The 23,256-nt window shown below is 38.1% G+C and overlaps 1 protein-coding gene across 3 annotated transcripts; it reads left to right on the forward strand.

Annotated features, from left to right (window-relative positions):
• Positions 1-10,188: 10,188 nt before the first annotated feature.
• LOC140165468 (cytochrome P450 2U1-like) lies at positions 10,189-15,131 on the forward strand. Of its 3 annotated transcripts, none has more exons than XM_072188762.1 (4): positions 10,189-10,774; positions 12,441-13,042; positions 13,733-13,930; positions 14,518-15,131. In XM_072188762.1, exons 1-4 carry the CDS (start codon positions 10,393-10,395, stop codon positions 14,533-14,535), a joined length of 1,200 nt encoding a protein of 399 aa, XP_072044863.1. In that variant the 5' UTR covers positions 10,189-10,392; the 3' UTR covers positions 14,536-15,131. The 3 variants fall into 3 exon arrangements, 2 of the variants coding, with proteins under 2 accessions (XP_072044863.1, XP_072044862.1); XM_072188761.1 differs by having other exon boundaries at positions 10,194-10,774; positions 13,733-14,068; positions 14,518-15,126; XR_011860732.1 differs by lacking the exon at positions 12,441-13,042 and having other exon boundaries at positions 10,199-10,774; positions 13,733-14,068; positions 14,518-15,129.
• Positions 15,132-23,256: the final 8,125 nt, after the last annotated feature.

Here is a 23,256-nt window from a genome sequence, read left to right on the forward strand (position 1 = left end):
ATTCTACACAAAAAAGTACCTAGGATACATACTTTTCAAAGTTGTTTGTAGGGGGTTCCCTTAAGGGCTGGGGTATGAACGTTTGGACAGTATTTATTTTGGGTCATTAGAGCACATCAGACATATCGAATTGCATTCTGAATGCGAAGAATGTCATTCTGTTATCAAATAATTTAGATTTTTGAAATTCGCAATTTAATACACATTTTATGGCAAATCATTAAAATTGATATTTTTGATATTTAACAGTACTTGAAGTAAACTTTATAAATCTGATGATTTATACTTAAAGTGTATGTAGGTAGGATGAAAAGCCGACGATCAATTGAAAATTTTGACCTTTCGTATTGAAGATATGGATTTTTTTTCCAAAACACCTAATTTTTTTGGGTTTTTGGGGAAAAAATCCATATCTTCAATACGAAAGGTCAAAATTTTCAATTGATCGTCGGCTTTTCCTCCGTGCTACATACACTTTAAGAATATATCATTCGATTTATATAATTTACTTCGAGGACTGTTATATATCAAAAATGTGACAAATATCAAATTTTTATAATTTGTCATAAAATTTGTATTATATTGTGATTTTTTAAAAATGAAAATTATTTGATATCAGAAAGACATGCTTCGTATTCAGAATGCAATTCGATAGGTCTGAGGTGCTCTCATGTCCCACAAAATATACTGTCGAAACGCAATAAACGCTCATTTTGGATCCCTTAATACATTTTATGGACCTCCAAACATCGTCTTTTGCGTTGCGACACATTTTTTACGCTGACCCCAATAAATTTCAAATTGATGCCACGGGAAAACGAAATGGAGTACGAAGCTCAAATTTTTATGATTTTATTTTCTCATCAATATCTACTACCACACAGAAAAAGAAAAAAATTGAAGAGGTGCTGCGGTGCACATCCCTGGAGTTGACATGGAATGTCTCCCTAGTTTATCATGTTATGGAATGTCTATTTGAATAACAACGTACATTAGATAAATATCAGTATTGATTTATTCTATTCAGCAATATCAAGGATTATTATCCAACATCCTGTCCTGGGTTCGATTCCCAACTCTGCCTATTTTTTATTTCAAGGCTGTGAAAAAATTGCAATTTCTGAACTACTATTTGGCTCGCGATATGAACTAGTCCTTTTCTTATGGTTGCGTCTCAGGCACACTCCCTATGGAATCCAAACCAGGTTTATTAACCGGGAGGTCCTGGGTTCGATTCCCAACTCTGCCTATTTTTTATTTCAAGCCTGTGAAAAAATTGCAATTTCTGAACTACTATTTGGCGCACGATATGAACTAGTCCTTTTCTTATGGTTGCGTCCACACTCCCTATGGAATCCAAACCAGGTTCTTGCCCTCTTTATAACCTTTAAATGTATGGTTGGAATATGCACGGATATACTTCCAAAATAAATAGTTCTAGTTCTAGTTCTAGTTGAATACTTCTCAACACCTTATTAAGGCCAAGCGAGAAGGACTCTGGACCCTAGAGACGATGAGTGCAGATATCAGAACCGGGGATGCCCCCCCCCCCCCTTCTCTTTTCGAATAGCTCTGACCCGGGGCTCTGACACTTTAACGTGCACAGGGATGAATCCTCCTGAACACGGGACCAACAGCTTTACGTGACTTCCGAAACACGGACGTCGCACATACACTGTATATCTGCACGTGCTAAGCAGTGTATGAGGGGTGAGAAGAAATTCTACAATTAAATTCAATGATGAAACTAAATTTAATTGAAGGATTTCTGCATGACCATTATAGGAACTTTTTGTGAGGGAAGAGAATTTTCACCTAAGGCAAGCCCGAACCCTCCGCTCGCCGATCGTATCTCCCGGCCGGCAGCGCAACGCCTTAACCACTCGGCCATCTCGCCCGAATAAGGTCTTATAGTGCTATCACGAGTACACGTGTTGTCCTTTTAAAGCTGGGTTTGTTTCGTGAGTTGTGACATAGATGAACTCCTGGATGGTGCAGCTTTAATTAGCATGAGGCCGCATTGATATGTAAATAGCGTATTGTTATTTAAATTTGTGCCCAGACGTATTGAGGGCGACAGTCATGTAATCCAGACGGAGAATGGCTGCATATGCCGGGAAAGTCAATTTGCTGAGTGATGGCTGATAATCACCTTTCTGTATAGGTGGTCGAATCCAACGAAAAGTGTACACGGCATGTTCAGGGCCATAACTTAAAAGTATTAATCAATTGGCATTCGTTTTTGTATTGTGTTTATTCGCTTTGATCATACGCTTCGCGCCATATATAATAAGACCCCCCTTCTGTGTAAAACTTAGACACAGAGACCCCAAAACATGCTATTTTTACCCATTTTTTCAAAATATTTCTTAAAGTATTTTTAAAAACATCTAAATCAGTTATGAAAAGAAGTCATTGGATTGAACCTAAATTGATTTCCTGAAAGGTGTGTATTCAAAGATTGCCTGTTCAATTTTTCACATATTTGTACATAATTATGAATTTTTTGTGATAATTTTTGAGTGGTATTTTTTACATTACCTACGAATACAATTTTTCATAGCTCTAGATATATCTTTAAAAATGGAAATCACTAATAAATGCGCAATTGATACAAGCTTTGATATGTCCAATACTGAAATGCATTGCATTCGGACATCTTTATTATTGTGTTTAGCTGCCAGAAATTCTAAATGGCACAAAGGTAGGTTTGGTAAAAATATGCATTACCTCCGAATACATGTTAAAAGCTGTGCCATTTCCACAAAGTGAGAGAATAGTAAACAATAGTTAAGCAATAGGTGCAGGGTAATACACTCTTTATTTCTACCAAGTTTCAATAACCTGCGTTTAAATATTTCTGAGATGTCAACAATAAAAGCAAGTATTCGTAGGTAAATTTCGGTAACCGAATGTTACCTACGAATACACTTTGACATCATGACAGTATTGTGAAACACCGCCATTCATGCTAATGCCCATATTGGTACATAACGAAGGCCTGTATGTTTGCTATCAAATCATATGTCAATGAAAGTTGCGAATTCACATACATGCCCACCATGCAAAACTGAATACGGCTTAATTGGTGAAAAATATGTACTGAAATAGACCACGGTCTGCTCATTTGAAAGAAAAATCAGATTCAAAGAAGATTAGAAGGGATAAATACTTGGATTTGTCAACTGTCATGTGCTTCATTTTAAATGTTTACCGACCTTCTGGTTTCTGAGTAATTTGTGTCCAAATTGATTTATTCGAAGGTAACTTTTGACGTTTTCGCTAAGGTTACCTACGAATACCATGGAAAAAACGACTGTTCTCATTGTCTCATGATCTAGACAACACATTGATGGACCCTGGTATAAAGCTAATTGTAGTTGCCCTCAAACGAAAGGCCACAAGACGTAACTGACTCCAAGATGGACTTCACAAGTCTGCAATAACGGTTTTAAGTGATTTGTGTGCAATTAAGCAAATTAAAGTCACTTTAGTGCCTTTATTTCTTACTTCAATCCTCTTTCAACCGCTGTGAACCGACATTATTAATACATGATAGGGTCTAAAGTATCAATAAACGCACATAAAGAAAATAATACATTCAAAGTGCTTTATAAAATGAAGTTTTGATTGCGATATCCACCAAAAGTCTCATTCTTACCTACAAATACTGAAATGTTACTTACGAATACAGCATAATACATGACATGTGTAATGAAGTGTCCCTACCAATGGAAATTAATTGTCAAAAACTTTAAGCGGTACCCCATGACACTATTATTACCGATATACGGATTCATTCAACAATTATTTATTATATAAAATTGCTGATTAACTACTTGTATATCAAAATGAAGTGGTCAAAATCTTGCTAAAAGCATCAAAAACTTTTTGATCTAAGGTAATAGCATTTATTCATTTGGACGTACCATCTGAAAGAGATCTAAAACTACCATTTTATTAATTCATTACCATAATAGCAAAATTTAAACCTATAAACTCAATATAGATATTGTTAAATCGCTCATGTTACCTACGAATACCCGGGTTTCTTCACCTTTTCATTGTATAAAGCGTTAGGTGTATGCGTATAATTCCTAATATTCTTGAAAACATATATCATACTCGTTCTTATACAATGTGTAAATTGATTCATACTCATTTGATAAATAAAATACAGAAACTGACCTAAATTTCATTTTCAAAAATAAACTAGCATAAATTGACTAAGATCATATTGATCGCGTTATAAAACTAAAACAAATATTTTCTGGTTGAGCTAGCATTTTCCTGACACCCTGTGGTCTACATTACACGAAAAAAGCGTTCATGGGAATATTCCATTTGTTTTAGGTTGATTAGTATTGCGATAGTGAAAGCATCCTAGTGGTATTCGTAGGTAACATTGGGTTTTGATATCACATTTACTATCACACGTCCTGGATTTATTTTTCAAGATTAGTAATGGCACTTTTGGTTCCTATAAGGCCAATATGTCATCAATCAATGGGCAAAAGGAAAAAATTGTGGAGACATTTTTTATTTCGGACTTTTATTTTTTGTCCGTGTACACTTTTGGTTGGATTCGACCAGGTAATAAGCTAGTATATTTCGTGTACCAGTTGGTTATAACAAAAATTAGTATCATATTAAATATATTAAATGTATAAACTTTGAAAGTTACATGAATTTGAAGAGCAGAGCTTCGAAATCTAGCTAAGTCAGGTGATGTGAAATTCTGCTGCGTGACCCCCTCTGCGTGGTAGAATTATATTCATAAAACATTGAATTGAACAGATATCATGGGCAGCCAACCACGATTTATCAGCATTTGAAATATGTATTAATTAACAAAAGATAAATAATAAAGAGTACAAATGGCAATTAACTTGTAAACAAGCCTGAAATCTTAATATGTTGCCACGTGATTTCCCGAACACATGATATGTCAACATGTGACCACTATTCAGATTTACCGTAAATATTTGGAGTATGCTTGCACATCATGCACATACACTGTGCATTTCTTTACCTCCGTATAAAATCAATAATTCGTGCTGGGAGCCAAGTAACATTGTCTGCTCAGTGCAGATTGGTATTTTATTTTACTTGAGAGCATAATAGAAATACATAAGACGAATCATGGCGCCATGATGGAAAGTCAGGTCGGGTATCAAGTTATTATAACTTAAATAGGCCTACTACTTGTATTTCCCACCTTGCCTCTGTCACATATTTCCTTCATATTATTGACAGCAAGTCCTAATTTTGACTTTGCTATTGCAAAATGTCATTTCATATCAATTTAGTAGACTTTCTTTGAAAAAACATATCACTGGTGCCTGATGGGAATACCCGTCCGCCATTTCATTAAACCATGGAGGTATATAAATAAATGGAGAATGATCGCCAGAATTCTAATCTCTTAAGTGGAGATTATCCGATTACCTCTATTCAATGAGTCACCAAACTTGAATGACTAGCCACTTCAGCCAAGCTATTGATCTCCACGATGGTTATGAGACTCTACCATGGTTCATTGATCGTCACTCCCAAAATTTCCTCATAGGAATTGACCCTACATTGACCCGTACCGGAAGGCTTGTAAAAGAGACTGTATAATGACGTCAGCTAGTCAATTAGCTGTTCAAAGTCGCCAGTTTTGATAGCTTATAGTTTCAATGTATGATTGTGCGAAAACCCGATGAAATTTGGATGTTCTGTTCTCAAGTTATGAAACTGTTTTCAACACTAGTTGTGCCGTAACTTGACAAATATACTTAGTTTTCATGTTCATATATTAAGCTTTTAAGGGGTCTGAGGGAGTTCAAATATAGTGCAAATGAAAGCAAAACGTTTTTACCTTCCGATTGTGAAAAAAATTATGTTGGGCCAATTTGGGCCAATTGAGTTAAGAGCGAGTAAAATTTACCGGAAGTACTTCGAATTCAGCTAAAATCTTTTCATCATCATTAAACTTCTCATTTTATAATAAATAATTATCAGTATTTAGGCCTAAATGATTATTAATATAATTAATTAGGGGCCAACATTTTCTTTGGAGGGGGGTTCCAAATAGGCCTATACGGGGGGGGTCATAACTTTTAGGAAAGAAAAATAGGGGGTCATAGCCTAATTTAATTTTTCAAGAATCATGACCAAAATGTAGGGGGTCACAATATGACCACAGATATAGGCCTACAGATAGGATGTTTATTTTATTCAAAAAGACTGATTTCAATGCAATTTTTTGGCGAAAATGACATTTTGATATTAAATTTTCTGAAACATGAGCACTTTCCAATAAACATTATAAGTAACTGCATTTAGCACCCCAATGAAATAAATGACCAGTGAAACAGACTTAACAATGTAATCAGCTTAACATAATCAATATCCCCTGAAATTGCCTATTCAACAATAATTGGTCATAACCAACGCTCTGCAGGGTCTATTGTTCTATTGTTTCCGATTAGAGCGCTGACATATTGGAAAATGTTGCCAATCAATATTCATGAGAGTGTACATTCAACGTCCAGTTTGCGAAATTGGGTGAGTTGTGTTTGGTAGGTGTGAAATACATCTGACTGGGCGTTTTAATTACGTAACGAATAAAGGCATTGACATAGTCGAATGGCTGCCCAGTGCTGTTATGTGTTTAGTTATTATAATAGGCCTAATAATTATTATTAAATGTATTCATCATTCCTTTCTTTTCTCTTCTCTGTACTTATTCTTTCCTAGGCCTACATTTTATCACTCCCTCGCTCTCATTGTCCCCTCTCACCCTCCCTCTCTCATTCCCATCATTTTCCTTATAGGCCTATTTCTATTTATCTACTTGTCTTTATTATATCTTTTTATTTCTCCTTCCTCCAGCCCTCTCTCATTCTCCATATCCCTCCTCCCTCTTCCTCCTCCCCCTCCCAAGACTTCTCACAGAGGTGAATCTGCCCTCCCAACACCCTCCCTCTTTGGGTACGCCACTATTTCTATACCAATCTTCTTAAAATTAAATTAAATGGAAATTTCTTAAAAACAACCTTTATAGGCCTATACTTATACTTACATGTATACGTATAGCGATTACCATTATAGTGTAATATAGATATATGGACTGGACGTGGCAGCCTTCATACATTCTAATGTGTAATCGATCACCAAGAGCATTCAATTTATTTAAATGAAACACCTATCGTCAGGTGGGTGGTAAAGATGATTGCATCGACAGCTAAAGCCTCCTTATAGTCTTCAGACCCACACAAGCACACATTTGGGATACATCAGTACAATGGTACCACTTTACACATGACTGCCGTTACACATGACTGTAGTGTGGTCACTTATTGATACTCGCCTGTTGTGTAGAGCGTTCCTATGATGCCGGATCAGTGACCAATTTAATGGCGGAACCCTTTATTCGAAACAATGGTACCACTTTTATGAATAGCCTGTCGCAACTTCTAATCGGCATCAAACGAACAAAAGATTATATAATCTATTGCGACTCTATTTCTATTAAAAGCTCTTTGGTCATAACCAACGTAGTACAAAAGATGCTTGGCTAGATCATTCTCCATTTATTTATATACCTCCATGATTAAACCATGGAGGTATATAAATAAATGGAGGATGATCCAGCCAAGCCTCTTTTGTACTACGTTGGTTATGACCAATTATTGTTGAATAGGCAATTTCAGGTTTATATTGATTATGCTAAGCTGATTACATTGTGAAGTCTGTTTCACTGGCCATTGATTTCAATGGGGTAAAATGAAGTTTATACTTATTGGAAATTAAGTGCTCATGTTTCATAAAAGTTTGATATCAAAATCTCATTTTCGCCAAAAATTGAGTGCTTAAATTGCATCAAGAAATCAGTCTTTTGAAAAAGAAACACCTTATCTGTTGTCATCTTGTGACTCCCTACATTTTGGTCATGAAAAATTGAATTAGGCCTATGACTTTTTTTTCCAAAAGTTATGCCCCCCCCCCCCCCCGTATATTTGGAACCCCTCCCTCCAAAGAAAATGATAGCCTCCTAATAATATTAATAATCATTTAGGCCTAAATACTGCTAATTATTTATTATACAATGAGAAGTTTAATGATGATGATTTAGGCGGCCTATACGATTTCATGACAATACAGAATTAAAAGTTTAAAAACAATAACATGACATATCCGTCATGGCACTCAATCAATTTGACCCGAAGCTTCAACCAAAATCACGATTATCATACACTAAACTATGAGAAACTGTTTAAACAAAGTATATAGGGCCTATACATTCCATATATCAATTTCTCTCTAGAAAAGATTGTCTGATCATCACTTTTGCTTGAATTCGAAGTACTTCCGGTAAATTTTTCTCGCTCGTAACTCAAATGGCCCAAATTGGCCCAACATAATTGTTTCACAATCGGAAGGTAAAAACGTTTTGCTTTCATTTGCACTATATTTGAACTCCATCAGCCCCTCCTTAAGAGCTTAATTTATGAACATGCAAACTAAGTATATTTGTCAAGTTACGGCACAACTAGTGTAGAAAACAGTTTCATAACTTGAGAACAGAACATCCGAATTTCTTCGGGTTTTCGCACGATCATACATTGAAACTATAAGCTATCAAAACTGGTGACTTTGAACTAGCTGATTGACTAGCTGACGTCATTATACAGTCTCTTTTACAAGGCTTCCGGTACGGGTCATTGTAGGGTCAATTCCTATGAGGAAATTTTGGGAGTGATAATCAATGAACCATGGTAGAGGCTCATAACCATCGTGGATATCAATAGCTTGGCTGAAGTGGCTGGTCAATTCAAGTTTGGTGACTCATTGAATAGAGGTAACGGGATAATCTCCACTTAGGAGATTAGAATTCTGGCGATCATTCTCCATTTATTTATATACCTCCATGATTAAACTGGATCGTTTTCGCCTGGTTTGTGCCCAGATGTATTGGGGCGCGCTATACTCTCATTGAACAGGCAAAGTTCGCAAAACTAACAACGTTGTTATTTGCCAAACTCAATTAATATGATCCAAGGGGTCGAACATGAATTATTCATAACGAGCTATAACGGATCGATAACTGGCCTCACTTTCTAGCTAGTAAACCAGCTGAATTTTTCATAGATTTTGCGTTGCTAATAGAACAACCGTGAATTTAGTGTCACCCCCTTGGTTGTGAGCTGGGCAAATAATTATTCATTCCCATGCGCAAATCATCACAGAGAACCTATTCTTGAGAGGGCACTCTATTCACGTGGTTTCTTTTCCAACGCTAAAAGATCACGAATTTTGGTGGTTTGCAAGTGAAAAGTGTCCGCACTATCGATTGATTACGTAACTGTTATGAATAATTTATTAGGTTTTTCAATGCAATCGCCTCGACCCATTAATACATATTATCTGTATTATCAAAGTACTTGGAATAGCAATCCGGTGAGTTCAATGAACTACGCCCTTTTTCAATGGCGCTTTTTTTCACAGATGAACAAATACAATAGGAGAAGGTCAACACATATGACCTCCTATATGACATGTTATATGAGATGTACAACAACCTGAATATCATAAAGATCAGTGTTCGTTTGTGCATATGAACTGCATATATTACTCGTTATATATGACACATATTGGTATTATGACAACACGGTATATACATTGTATATAAAACGAATAATAGATCCTATTATCATGGCGTCAGGTCAATGGTTCATCATATCCCGTATGTTTCTTAAAATCCATTCATATTTGAGACAAATTTCTGTGCTCATTTTACAGGTGCACAGGTGGATCCGTGGTTTTTTGGGGTTTTTTTCATTTCTTTTTAATGAAAGAATTAAGGTTTTGCACTGCACAGGGGCCACAAGGGTGATACTAAATTAATGCTATAAAATGAATACGTGTTCCCGGTTAGCTCTTCACAGAAAAGGTATTCTAGTACAATGCAGCGTCGGACTCTAGCTGAGAGCGTAGCCCAAGTCCAAACGGACTCCAAGAAGGGCTCTCCATACACAAATGAACAAACACAAAGGAGGGTAGTCTCCTCCGTTACCAGCTTGATTTCGATGGAGCGGAACCAACTTGGCTGCGGAGGAGACGGGTCATTTTGCTATGCAAATGAGCCAGTGTCAGTGCCCTGAAATCATGCAAATCGCCGGATGCATTGAGCAGAACGACCTTCCATTCAAGCCCTGGAAATCAAGTGAGTTGATGACCCGTTCATAAACTAAATAGTTCCACGGACTTCAACCTTTGAGCGCACACAATTAAATCATGTTTTATACAAATTCGTCTGATCTTCAAAAGCCTTCCTGAATTCGTTTATTTGGTGTGCTATTGTGCTGACTGTTATATGGATAGTGTAAAGTGGTACCGCAAATCATGGATTCACTTACAGCCTTCTTGTGGGAGCGACTCGGTATTTTCTCGCCAAATACAACCACGATATTAATATTCTTAGCATGTTTATTTATGTTGCGATATTTATTACAATATGCGTACAGAGCTAACCCAAAACACCCACCAGGTCCGCGGCCGTGGCCTGTTATTGGAAATTTACTTCAAATAATAGGCACCGATCCGCATAAAAAGCTTGCCAAAATGGCTGCTCTATACGGTGGCATACTGATGGTACACTTAGGTCCCGTCCGTACCTTGATTTTGAGCGACTTGGATGTTGTGAAACATGCTATGGTACGACAGGCTGACTGTTTCTCTGATCGAGAACAACCAAAGCTATTAGAAGAAGCATTTCAATCGGAAGGTATGTATAATTAGTTTGTTAAAATTGAGTTAAAGGAAATCTGTACCATAAACTAATCAATGGCTATATAGTTGTATATAGTTGCAGTAATAATAAAAACGACAAACAGTAAAAGTCCCAAGCTTATATACGTCCATATAAAGGAGAAATTCTTCATTCCTTACGACAATCAGCGATCAGTTTGTAATCCATGGTGGCGGCCATATTGACACCCGATGTATTTTATTACGCTGTAACGGTACCCCGATTTTGAAACCAGCGAAATCCGTGCCACCAGCCTCGTCCCTCGTGAACTTTGGTGACACGAAGCGAATACTACCAAAGTTCAAATTCAACATTCGTTCAAAAGAAAACGCGACAATTTTTACCCATAAAACTACAGAAGAACATTAAAAAATGTATTTTAAGTAATATTTATGATCAACAATGTCTTTTGAGAACGAAAAGTAAAAACAGCACTAAAACCAAAATTCGCTGTGGGGTCGCGAATGCCATAGCAACACACGCTCGCCGCGGGTCTGTGTGAAAGGTTACACTACCGCTTGTGACAGAAAGGATTCGCAAGCAGCTATCATGGCGGCTTCCATGAATCGCAGAAATGAAGGATTAAAAGTGCTTTTTCTTTGTTAGGAATATTCCGAAATTCATATAGACCGTCTGGTATGTTTAATTTAGGGGTATATAACTATATTAGCCATTGATTAGTTTATGGTACAGATTTCCTTTAAACAAGTGGCACAGGGTGGTCGCTTGTCGAATTATCTAACCCTAAATGTACCCTAACCCAAACTCCAGCACTGCACCCTAACTTAACTCTAGTCGCTTATACCCGGGAGACACTGAACACAAATGACCATACGGGTATGTTCCCCGGAAAGACCCCCCCCCCCATTTTGGATTTCGCAGCTCCGAAAGACCCTCTATATTTGACCCCAAAAAAAGTTCACAAAAACCCTTGATTTTGATCATGAATTTCAGCTCTAAAAGACCCAAAAATTTCTTATTCCTCATATTTCTGTTTTTTTCATGCAATTTTTAACTAAAAAGCCAAGAAAGGCCCTGATTTTGACTGTTCGCAGCTCTAAAAGACCTCATCTTACTTGTTAGCAGCCCGGGTCGCAGCTCCAAAAGACCCCCTTTTACCGGTACGCCGTCAGCTCCCACCACCTCAAAATTCCGGGAGAACATACCCACCAAAATTGATGTGCTTCGGGCGTTTATAACCCCTATACCATGCTAACCCTATAGACCCTAAGCTAACTCTAATCGCTATATAACATCTACCATAGTAAGTAACAGCTAGTAACTCTAATCGCTAACCTCTGAACCCTAACCCTAGCCAATTGGCTTACACGAATACACATTTCGACATTCGTCCATTGTTTAAAGGTAGCACTTTGTGGTCATTGCAAAGGTACTTAAGGTATTCTAAGTATTGCATCTTGAGGGCAATGTTCCAATGTTTAATAACACAGACTTATAAAGCACAGGTGGTTGGGACTTTTCCAAGGAGACGTTTTTGAGTGCATAACTTGCTCAAATATCCGAGATAATAAACGACATTTTGGATGATAGAGCTGCTTCATGTTAATGTTGCTTTTGATACTGATTTTGCCTTTTATAAATAAGTGGTTTTTTTTGGGTTTTTTTTTTCAAATTCAAATAGGAAGCGTTCTATGGGAAAACGGTACAGTGTGGAAGGAGCATCGTCGAATGGTCCATAATGCATTTCGTCACCTTGGCTTTCGTCAGAAACAATTCCATACCGCCATCACCAAAGAGATCAACGCATTATGTGAATGTCTGGAAGCCAAAGCTCAAACAACCTTTGACCTTCGGAACTTGATGACCTCAGCAACGGCAAATGTTATATGCACCATTTGCTTTGGGCAACGGTATGACTATGGTGATACTGAATTTTCTAATGCAATTTCTTCTATGTTAAAAATATCAGAAACAATATCTGGGATATCGGTGGTTCATTTAATACCAAAACTGTATCACACACCATTGTACAATAAATTACGGAGGAACGTTAACACTCTGTCTGGATTTATTCAAAAGAATGTTCATAAACATAGATCTTCATTTGATCCCAGCAACATCAGAGATGTAATAGATGTCTATTTATCAAACGAATTACCAGACCAACCAGACATCATTTGGAGAGGACTATTTGATCTCTTTACGGCTGGTTCCGAGACTACGGCGGATTCTTTGCTCTGGGCGATTTTATACTTAATTATTCATCCAGATATTCAGGAAAAGGTATATTGTTCATTTTTTAGCAGATTTGTAACGAGCCATGACTCAACAGTCGACACAAATGGAATGTCTTGACTCAAATCTTGACATTTTCCCCATAGAGATTGTACAGTGACTATTTGACTCAACTCGACTCGAGCTATTGCTAGAAATGACTCGACTCGACCATGAAATGACTTGACTCGTTACAACTCTGGTTTGTAGAACGCAAATTGATGTTTACAGTGAGCTCATTGGAATTGATTTAATTTTTATCGATATGTTTGCTTAATTTCCGTCATTGTCTTGGTAGCTATGGGGACCGTCACACGAGAGTCATTTGCTAAATTACGCAGCTGACGCAGAGATGCCATCCCTCCCTATTTTAGAGGGAGGCTCCCTATTTTTGCAAACAATTTTGTCCATTTTGACACCCAAATGTGGCAACCTCCCTATTTCTGAGTATGTGCCATTGCAGTTGCACGTAGTTTGAAAAACCTCACTATATTTTGTTTGAATCCTCCCTATTTTCTGGATGTTATATAATGTTGGCATCTCTGCTGACGCCCTCGCCCAATTGCTACATGCTATTATAATGACGGAGGGAGGTATGGCTTTAAAATGCCAATAGATGCATCACTCAACAATGCTTTTTATTTTTTTAATCATATCTTTGTTAATTTTTGCGTTTTATGTTCTTTTTTTTCGCTACAGGTTCAGAAAGAATTAGACTCCATCACAGTTGATGAGATCTTTCAGTATCCACAAAGCACCCGCCTTCTACCGTTTACTTACGCAACTTTAATGGAAGTGCATCGTCACCAGAGTGTTGCACCGTTGTCCGTACCGCGCGTAACCAGAGTAGACACTACCCTTCTTGGGTATGATATTCCGAAGGGCACCGGTGTTTGGGTAAATGAATGGGCAATTCATAATGACCCGGTGTTCTGGGGTGACCGGAAGTATTTCGACCGTCGAGATTTCTCGATTCAAGAGATGGGAAGACAATATTGAGAGAGAGGACCCAGCGTCTCATTTTATTTGGTTATGGTTAGTGTATATCCAAACGTTTTTGTGTGTTATCGTTTAAATCGAAATGCCGCTGAAAAACAAACTCTATAGCTTCGGAAGCTACAATATGCACCAAATACTTGCCCCTATTACTACAATTTTGACTTTTTGATATATTCCTAAGAAATTATGAAAAGAGCTGACATTGCTTTACATGCGCATTTGTAGTACCTACACATCAAGTTTCATAAAAATCGATCATTGCTTTGTAGTAATGAAAACGTTTCAAGTGTAATTTATAACTTTTGTTACGAACTGACAAACGGAGGACACGGTAAGCTAAATGAGCTGCTACAAACCAAGTACATTTTAATGACTGATGTATGAATAGAAATAGAAACACTTTCCGAAATTCACAGTGTTACAATAATTATATTTGTGATATCACACAAATGGTTATCACACTTTTTTCTTGGCTTTTGTTTCAGGATCGCGGCAGTGTCTAGGCAAGCGATTAGCAGAAATGGAAAACTTCATGCTGTTCTGCGGTTTATTTCGCCGGTTTTCTTTCAGTGCGCCAGATGGAACAATTTTATCTACATCAGGTCATTTTGGGTTGACCTATTCACCTTTGCCCTTTGACGTTAAGTTGGAACTCCGTGAGAGCGGAAACGATGTTTAACCCCCTGAGCACTACACCTTCCGATCTAACATTGCCTCTGATTGGTCAATTACATGATATCTTCTTTAGTCATTTGCGTGATGCAATTATTTTAACAATGTTGCTGATTGGTGCAATTGATAATGAATTTTTTTGACGAATAGGCAGGTAGTTCTCATGGAGTTAAATGGTCGATTTATTGTCTCTGGTTCGTTGCTCATGACTACAGTATTATCAAACAACATTTAATATGAGACAGTGAAATCGAATCATTATACATTACAGAATACAGATTCCTTAAGGGATCTGGAATGAGCATTTCGACAGTATTTTTTGTGGACATGAGAGCACATCAGACATCGAATTGCATTCTGAATACGAAGAATGTCTTTCTGATATCAAATAATTTTCATTTTTTGAAATTCACGATGTAATACAAATTTTATGACAAATTATTAAAAATTTGATATTTTTCACATTTTTGATATATAACAGTCCTCGAAGTAAATTTTATAAATCTAATGGCATATTCTTAACGTGTATATAGCTGGGAGGAAAAGCCGACGATCAATTGAAACTTTTGACCTTTTATATTGAAGATATGGATTTTTTCCCAAAAAGACATATTTTTTTGGTGTTTGGGGGAAAATCCATATCTTCAATACGAAAGGTCACAATTTTCAACTGATCGTCGGCTTTTCATCCCACCTACATACACTTTAAGTATAAATCATCAGATTTATAAAGTTTACTTCGAGTACTGCTAAATATCAAAAATATCAATTTTTAATCCTTTGCCATAAAATGTGTATTACATTGCAAATTTCATCAAAAAATCAGAATTATTTGATATCATCAGGACATTCTTCGTATTCAGAATGCAATTCGATATGCCTGATTTGCTCGAATGTCCCACAATAAATACTCTCCAAACGTTCATACCCCACCCCTTAAACAGATTGCCATATTTTGTATCTAGTTTTCGTTGAATATGGCGATAACAACTCATTCAATACAGTAGATAAAACAGTACTAAATTTGCTTACCAACTGTCAACATTTGACAACAGTACTAATTATCCCATGCGAAGGTCAGTTTCTGGAAAGTTGGACAGAACAAGGTCATCTGATGTATCTTACATAATACCCTATTCTCAGTTTGTCAAGCTGCCATTCACGACAGGGGGTCAGTTAACTAAATTAACCATATTGTTGTCCAGGCACGACCTCCAGTTAGTGAAATAAATTTTAGAATTTTAAGTCCCATGGATGACATGCGCATATTTCCACTGGACTGGCATGTAACCTTTTTATCAAAACATAATTGAAAGAGGCGAGCGAGTGGAATAGCAAGTTCAGGAGCCGCCAGAGAGCAAGAACAGGAACGTCATCTGAGTCAGAAGCTTTATTGATATCTAGTTTAAGTAACTCTTTCTTAACATTGCTGGGCCAGAACATGACCTTCGAGCAGCTGGAGGAAGTCCTCGTGTGCAACTCTGGGACACTTTTCTTGTTGTCTTCTTCAGGGAAGGTAGATTTTTCACAGAAAAGGGATGATAAACATTCTGCCTTGTCTTCTGAAGAGATGTGTGTATTTCCAGTGGCCTTTAGTACTGGAATTTCAGACTTTCCACCATTCCCAGCTGGTCTACGTGCTGTCCACCGTCAGCCCTTTGACCCTGTTTTCTGTTCAGTAGTCATCTATTCTCGCACCCGTATTTTGTGGGAGGATCATAGCCTTTCGGGAAATAGAGGTGTAGGAATTTCGTGCCTGATTATACTCAAGGCGAGACTCAGGTGTTTGAACCTCCTTCCATTTGCTAGTTTTCTTCTTCAAAGCCTCATCACACTAATCATTCCACCACTCAGGATGGTTGACAAAAGAACGGACAGTCTTTTGTGGGATGTTACTGTGCATCGCTGTCGGGATGGCGTTTGTGATGTTAGAGCAAGCAGTCTCCGGGTCTTCTTTTGTCAAAAGTTCATTGCACGGGACGGCAGCCAGGTCGTTTCTTAAGTTGTCCCAATCAGCCTTTTTGTACATCCATACGTGTCTTGGAGGGGTTGGTTCAGAGAGAGGAGACACCTCTAAGGCAGTTTTGACAAGGAAGTGGTCTGAGGTACCCATGTTGCACTCAATCTCAGTTGGTGTGAATAAGTTTGGTGCATCAGTCATGATGAGGTCAAGACGATTTCCCAGTTGGTGGGTTGGTCCATTGACAATTTGAGTCAGTCCATGAGAATTACACAGATTCAGTGCAATCCTGCTTTCTTTATCAGTTGGAGATCTGCTGCCAAGCCATTCCTGATGGTGACAGTTAAAATCACCAGCTAGAATGCAGATGTTGGCCTTCGTTTTAGATAGCAGGCGGTCTAGGTTTCTATCCTTTTTATTTTCTTTTGAGGGCAGTACGCCAATGAAAGTAGCACAGTTCCACTTTCGGATTGTATGGAGAACACCATCAGCTCGTGTAACTTTGGTTCTAAGTCGGTTTCTCTCACTATAGGAAAGCCATCTTTGTAATAGATAAGACAACCGCCCCAACCACTGTCATCACTCCTGTTTCTACGCATGTGAGAATAGCCATTGATGTTGATATGTGAGCTATGATCTGGCACAGAGCTGTCAAGTTTTGATTCAGTAAGCAGGATTAGATCTAGCTTTGAAGAAGGTGGAGTGAGGTGGATCCTTGCCTGTAGCTGTCCAATGTTTGATCTTAGACCTCTGATGTTTAACAGTCATAAATTCACATTCCTTAATCGTTGTCGTTGGACGTTTCCAGAGTTCGTCGTCGTTTAATCCGTTCCGTTTCGAGGCTTATCCTTAGAACTTTTAGCGACAAACAACATGTATGCAGGGACATGTAAATAGGGATGTCAGCCTTCATCTCACATGATATTGCTGTGGTTTAATAATGTGAGTGCGCCCACGTGAAATTGGAAAATCCTGGAAAATCATACGCAAAATATAAGCCAATATTATGATTTCTGCTTTAAAATCCTCGAGTTTTTGCTAAATATTACAGGGATGCCTATTTATAACTTTTATAGTAAGTTAAGTCTACATAGCCTTAAGACAACCAGTAATTTATACACAAAAGTCCCAAATCAAGAATGCGTGCTATGGTTTACACGTAGTTGAATGCGTATTCGACCTCTCTCTGCGCAGTTGTAGAGACATTTTTGCTACAGCATAAAGCCGAATAGCTGTTAAAGCACGTTTTGAGGAATGTATCGATTGTTTCAGAACATGCAAGTATTTTAAATAATTCGTGTACATTCACCTCTATAATATACATTTCAAATGAGTGCTCACGAATGTTCTAAATTTTTAGAAGGATCAATGGAACAGTACCAATATTTTCAAACGCCATTTACTCGGAACAGCAATTTTGCGTATTCGGCACTCTGCCGTGTTCATAACGATGTAGTATGTGGAATAAGAGCTCCCATTATCTACGAGACTTAGGACGAAAGCTCCCATCCAAAAACAGCACCAGACAAAAAACAAGCTACCAAGCCAACTAATTTAGCTCACCTTTCCTAACCAGCTGTGTTGTGAAAGGAAGTTTCAAGGTAGAGAAGGTAGTAGACAGGTTGAAATATGAAAATATAGAGTAGTGTAGGTAGGAGCATCCAAAATGGGACAAGGTGTAGGTACCCATTTGGAAAAATCCACCATAGATTGAAAGAGTTAGCACAAGTGCCAAAATGCTGGCAAAAGGTAAATTTAAGCTCCTCGACACCTGGGATACGGTGGGATAAGGTGTCTCCTTTTGTTGTCTCCCTTTGTTGTCTCCCTTTACATAACCATGGTCAAATTTAACATCAATTATTTTGTAATGAAATCTTACAGTAGATTGAGGCATTCAACCGGATGTAACATAAACAATGCAAGAATTATGGATGCCACAATAATACTGGCCTATACTGCATAATTACAGTGTGTGATGTTTTCTTTTTGCGCATGTTATGTGTGGGGCCTTGAGAAAAGGTAGTTTAGGGTAGAAAAAATATTATCGAACTTAGTGTATATGAAATCTTTTTATTTTTTCTGATTTCTAATTGCATTAATCATGTCTATAACGATTACATGAGCATTTAACTTGTTATTTTTTAGAAATCTGTTAAAGTACTCCCATGGTTCACTGCGGCATAATACACCTCATGGTAAGACGCAGTCCCTGCATCAAATCTCAACAGTATACGTCTCATTATACCAAAGGACTTTTATTACAACAAGGTTCATTATTCCGAAGTGTCAATACTCCGAAATTATAACAAGGCTCGTTACTCCAAAGGGCCGTTACTCCGAAATTCGGAATAACAAGCCTTTTGAGTATTGACCCTTCGGAATAACGCACTTTATTGTAAATTAGGATTAATAAACCTTCGGAATAATGACTCTTCAGAATAAGGGTCCTTCGGAATAACGATATGTCCGATCTCAATGACAGGGGTTGGTTCAAGCATTTTGATGTTGTTGTTTTTTTACTGATTTTCTATCCCAAATGGGATCACAGTCCAAGGAAGAGATCCAAGAGCCGAAATTTGCAGGACAATGAAGGGCACAAGAATGGGAAACTTAAAACGTTATGACCATTTATAGAAACCTTTATGCATATACATTTTAACACCTTACTGTGTTTAGCTACCAAAACACTGCTTTGACCGTATAAAACGACAGCTATATAGTAATCTCTGTCAAGAGCTAGGAGTGATGAATAAATCATTCAGGTATGGAATTGCGCAGACTAGTAAGTGATTTCACAGTTGCATATGCGTACACACCCCAATTAGGCTCCAATTATGTGAATTACGTTATCGAGATGTGTATTTTGAGTTCCTCTCAGCCTTATTTGTCTGTATATGATATTTACCATTATTGAAAGAGTCAACGGAAATTAGTAGTATCTTTTTCATAAAAATAGAGAGACTAAGTAGTCAGGAGGCACACGTCACCAAACTAGCATTACTTCAGAAGTTGTGCCAAGTTTGATTTTTAACTTTTATGTGTTCAATAACATCATAAGGAATAATTTCCAACTTGGTTTGAAATTCTCACTTTCGTTTTTCAACTAATGAGGGCGCTTTATAAAATGATGCATTTTTCAAGGAATCTATTTAAGAAAATGCCGATATCATGTTGTAGTGAACTTTGTTTTGGCCAAATTCAGTCTTGTAAATTACATTTTACACTAGGAATACCTAATGTGTATGTTTGTCGACCATTTTAAGGGGTTTAAGGGCCAATTCGATGTGTTTAAGGTGGTACTACACCCCTTGATAAATTTGTGACTATTTTTGCATTTTTCTCAAAAACTGATAAAACACTGGTAACAAACGTTATGTATATTATAAGGGCAAGAAATCCAGTTACTACACTGCAATTTCAAATATTGGGTTTCCCTCATTTTTGACTGTAACTCCACAACTGTTGGTGCAGTAGTTGTGGTCCTCATCCCTGTAATATACATATCTACTTGTCACCAATGCACTGTAATTTTTGAGAAAAATGCAAAAATAGGCACAAAACTGGCCAGGGGTGTAGCACCACCTTAAGGGGGTCATAAACCGGTTAAATTTGGTTTAGCTAAGTCAAAGGAAAGACATGCAAGTGGTGGCATTTGTCCAAGCATGGGCAGAACAGGAGTACAAAGACACTAGATCAGGGGACAAGACAAGCAAGGGTTGCCCTACATGGTCAGCATTTAATTCCCTGATTGCAAAGAAGGCACTTTTATGGAATGTTGGCGGACGGAGTGGTCCGTTCTTGTACCTATCATCCAGACGCAAGCACAGAAGATTAACTGTGTAACCGCTGGGGAAGGCTGCAGGCCAATTATCACCTTGGATGGTGATCTATATGACCGTGCCGTTAAGCTCAAAGACTATAAAATACGCTAGTGTATTAGACTCGGGCTTTCCACACTATAATGGCAGCATTAAAATGCTTAGGCAAGTATGTTGAAGGTAGTGGTATAGATACTGCATGGGAGGAATCTGGTCTGTATGGTTCGGCAACAGTGAGACAGATTTTGGAAGGACGGCATGTGTATAGGTGTATTGAGGCTCATACACTTGTAGCTCTGCATCTTCTACTGTTGGAGGTAGTTTTTAATGAGACAGAGAGAGAAGAAATTGCACAGCAAGTTGAGCAAATCATCATATCCTTTGATTCATACTTAAGGTACCAAATCCAAGACAAAAGATGCGCGGAAATTCCAGAAGCAAGTCAGTTCAGTACAGGAGAAACCTTCCCAAAGCAATCTCTTTGGACGTATCAAGGATTGGGACTTGGCAAAGGTATCCAAAAGTTTACAGGAACCAGGTTCAAGTGCTTCTAATGTTTATTGCTGGTACAAGTGGGGCAGATTGGAAGCTACATTTGGCCAAATTGGAAGAATTACTTCCCTATTTTTACGCCCACGACCAGTACAACTATAGACGGTGGGGACCTTTATACCTGGCAGACATGCTTAATGGAGATATCTGATACAGATACATGGAAGTTCGTGGATGAAGGAAATTTTGCCATCAGTAAACACCCAGTACTCTTCACAACTATGGACGGTGGGGACCTTTATACCTGGCAGACATGCTTAATGGAGATATCTGATACAGATACATGGAAGTTCGTGGATGAAGGAAATTTTGCCATCAGTAAACACCCAGTACTCTTCACAGCAATTGACCCTGATCATGCAATTGAGCACGAGCATAGGAAAATGAAAGTCAAAGGTGGCTTCATAGGGATTACAGGCAATGAGTTGGCACTTGACAAGTACATCATTATAGTTCCAACATTAGCCAGACTCGTCCAAGACTTCAAAGAATATGCTGTCATTAAAACCAGGCAAGAGAGCTCTCTACATCATGAAGTAGTAGGAGGGGAAAGTGTCAGGCTCATCAAAAATGCTTCAAAAATGGTTACTGTCCTTACACGACAGGGAAATCCATTCCAACAGACGGATATGTTCAACTTAGTAACCTTTGCTGTTCCATCTTGTGAAGTGAGCCAGTCAATTGAAAGCCGCGACAAGCTAAGCTAGGTACAGAAGCATTGGAACAGTTTGTTTCAACCAGGATGATTGCCAAGTCAGTGAAGTTCTGGGATCCACAGAAGAGAAACAACTTCCTCCATTTAACAGATGTTGGAGCTGTGGTGAAAACCCTGGTTAAGGGTAAACTAGTTATCATGAAACAGGAAAGAAAGCTGTTATCCAGGCTGTTAGGTTAGTTGTGGCCAAGAGCAGACCAGAATTCGCTTTCAGGGATGCCATTGGCGAGTAATTCATCAGCATGATTGACACTATGAGTGCGTCATATAATGAAGTTCGTAACGTCTTCGACCAATACTTGTCAGGATCACTCAAGGAAGTAACACGAGATAAGATTAATAGAACAAAGGAAAGCACCCCATCCATTACCATGTCAATGATAAGACCGAAATGAAGAGTCTGAAGTCATTCTTGTCTCATATAGAAACCAAAACAGAGCTGACTGAGTATCTGGCAGCAAAGGTACTTGCACACTACCAGAGCCAAGCAAAGAAGGTTCTTGTAATGCATCATACAACCATGCAAGCCAACTACACACTGTCTGACATCATTGCTATACCAGAATTGAGTGGTGGCCGTCATACATTAGAGTAAGGTGATCAACTTGTTTTTCACAGATGTCTTTGTTCTACTTACAGGTAGTTACCCTCTACTACCTTCCATTACTTCACTTCTGAGGAAAAAAGGGGGAGAGAATACATATATTTGAAAGTTTCCATAAGCTTGGAAGACTGGGAGCAGAAGCACTCATAGGCTGGTACTCATTGAAAGGCACAGACAACACAGGGTCGTTTGCTGGCATGGGAGTAACAACACAGTTCAAAGCATCTTTAAAATGTGATGAAGAGATGCTTGACGCATTCTCTTTGTTTGGATTAGCCCAAGAACTACCAGATGGGGTTCTTAGACAAATAGAAAGATATGTATGTACACTGTATAGCACTGGGAACATCAGAGCAGACAATGTTGCCGAATTGCGATGGTTGCTGTTTGCACAGAAAGGAAAAGAAGGATACCAATTTCCTCCAACTCTGGGAACTCTGAAGCCTCATGTGGAAAGGGCATAGTTTATGTCACTGGTCTGGAGGTCATCCTTTAAGTCATGTCCAAGCATCAGACTACTCCTGGATACTAGAAGATGGCCATTTAGTTCCTGTTTTCTGCAACATTCCTCCTGCACCAGAAGCTCTGCTTGAACTTCGTCGATGTACATGCAATGGCTCTTGTAAGACAAATCACGGCGGGTGCAAGAAAAACAACTTCCTGTGCTCAGATGCCTGTGAATGTGGTGATGCACGTGAAAGCACACGAGACAATGTTCCGGAAACAGAGGATGCAGAGTTACCTCTTTTACATAGTACTTCTAAAATGACATATACCAGGTATTATATCACATCCAACCATGTATAAGATGGTACATCCTGCCTTTTTTTGACAAAAGTGGAAATTTTGTCCACCAACTGTGTCAAAAATGCCCAAACAATGCCAATGTCTACTAAGTGAGTG

The sequence above is a fragment of the Amphiura filiformis genome, chromosome 12, assembly GCF_039555335.1.
Source record: "Amphiura filiformis chromosome 12, Afil_fr2py, whole genome shotgun sequence".
Lineage (NCBI taxonomy): Eukaryota > Metazoa > Echinodermata > Ophiuroidea > Amphilepidida > Amphiuridae > Amphiura > Amphiura filiformis.

Bases quoted from the DNA above. Each gene is read 5' to 3' on its own strand.
- LOC140165468 (XM_072188761.1), top strand. From the start codon at position 10,393: ATGGATTCACTTACAGCCTTCTTGTGGGAGCGACTCGGTATTTTCTCG. The intron at 10,775-12,440 runs GTATGTATAATT...AAATTCAAATAG, and splicing joins AGAAGCATTTCAATCGGAAG to GAAGCGTTCTATGGGAAAAC. The intron at 13,043-13,732 runs GTATATTGTTCA...TTTTCGCTACAG, and splicing joins ATCCAGATATTCAGGAAAAG to GTTCAGAAAGAATTAGACTC.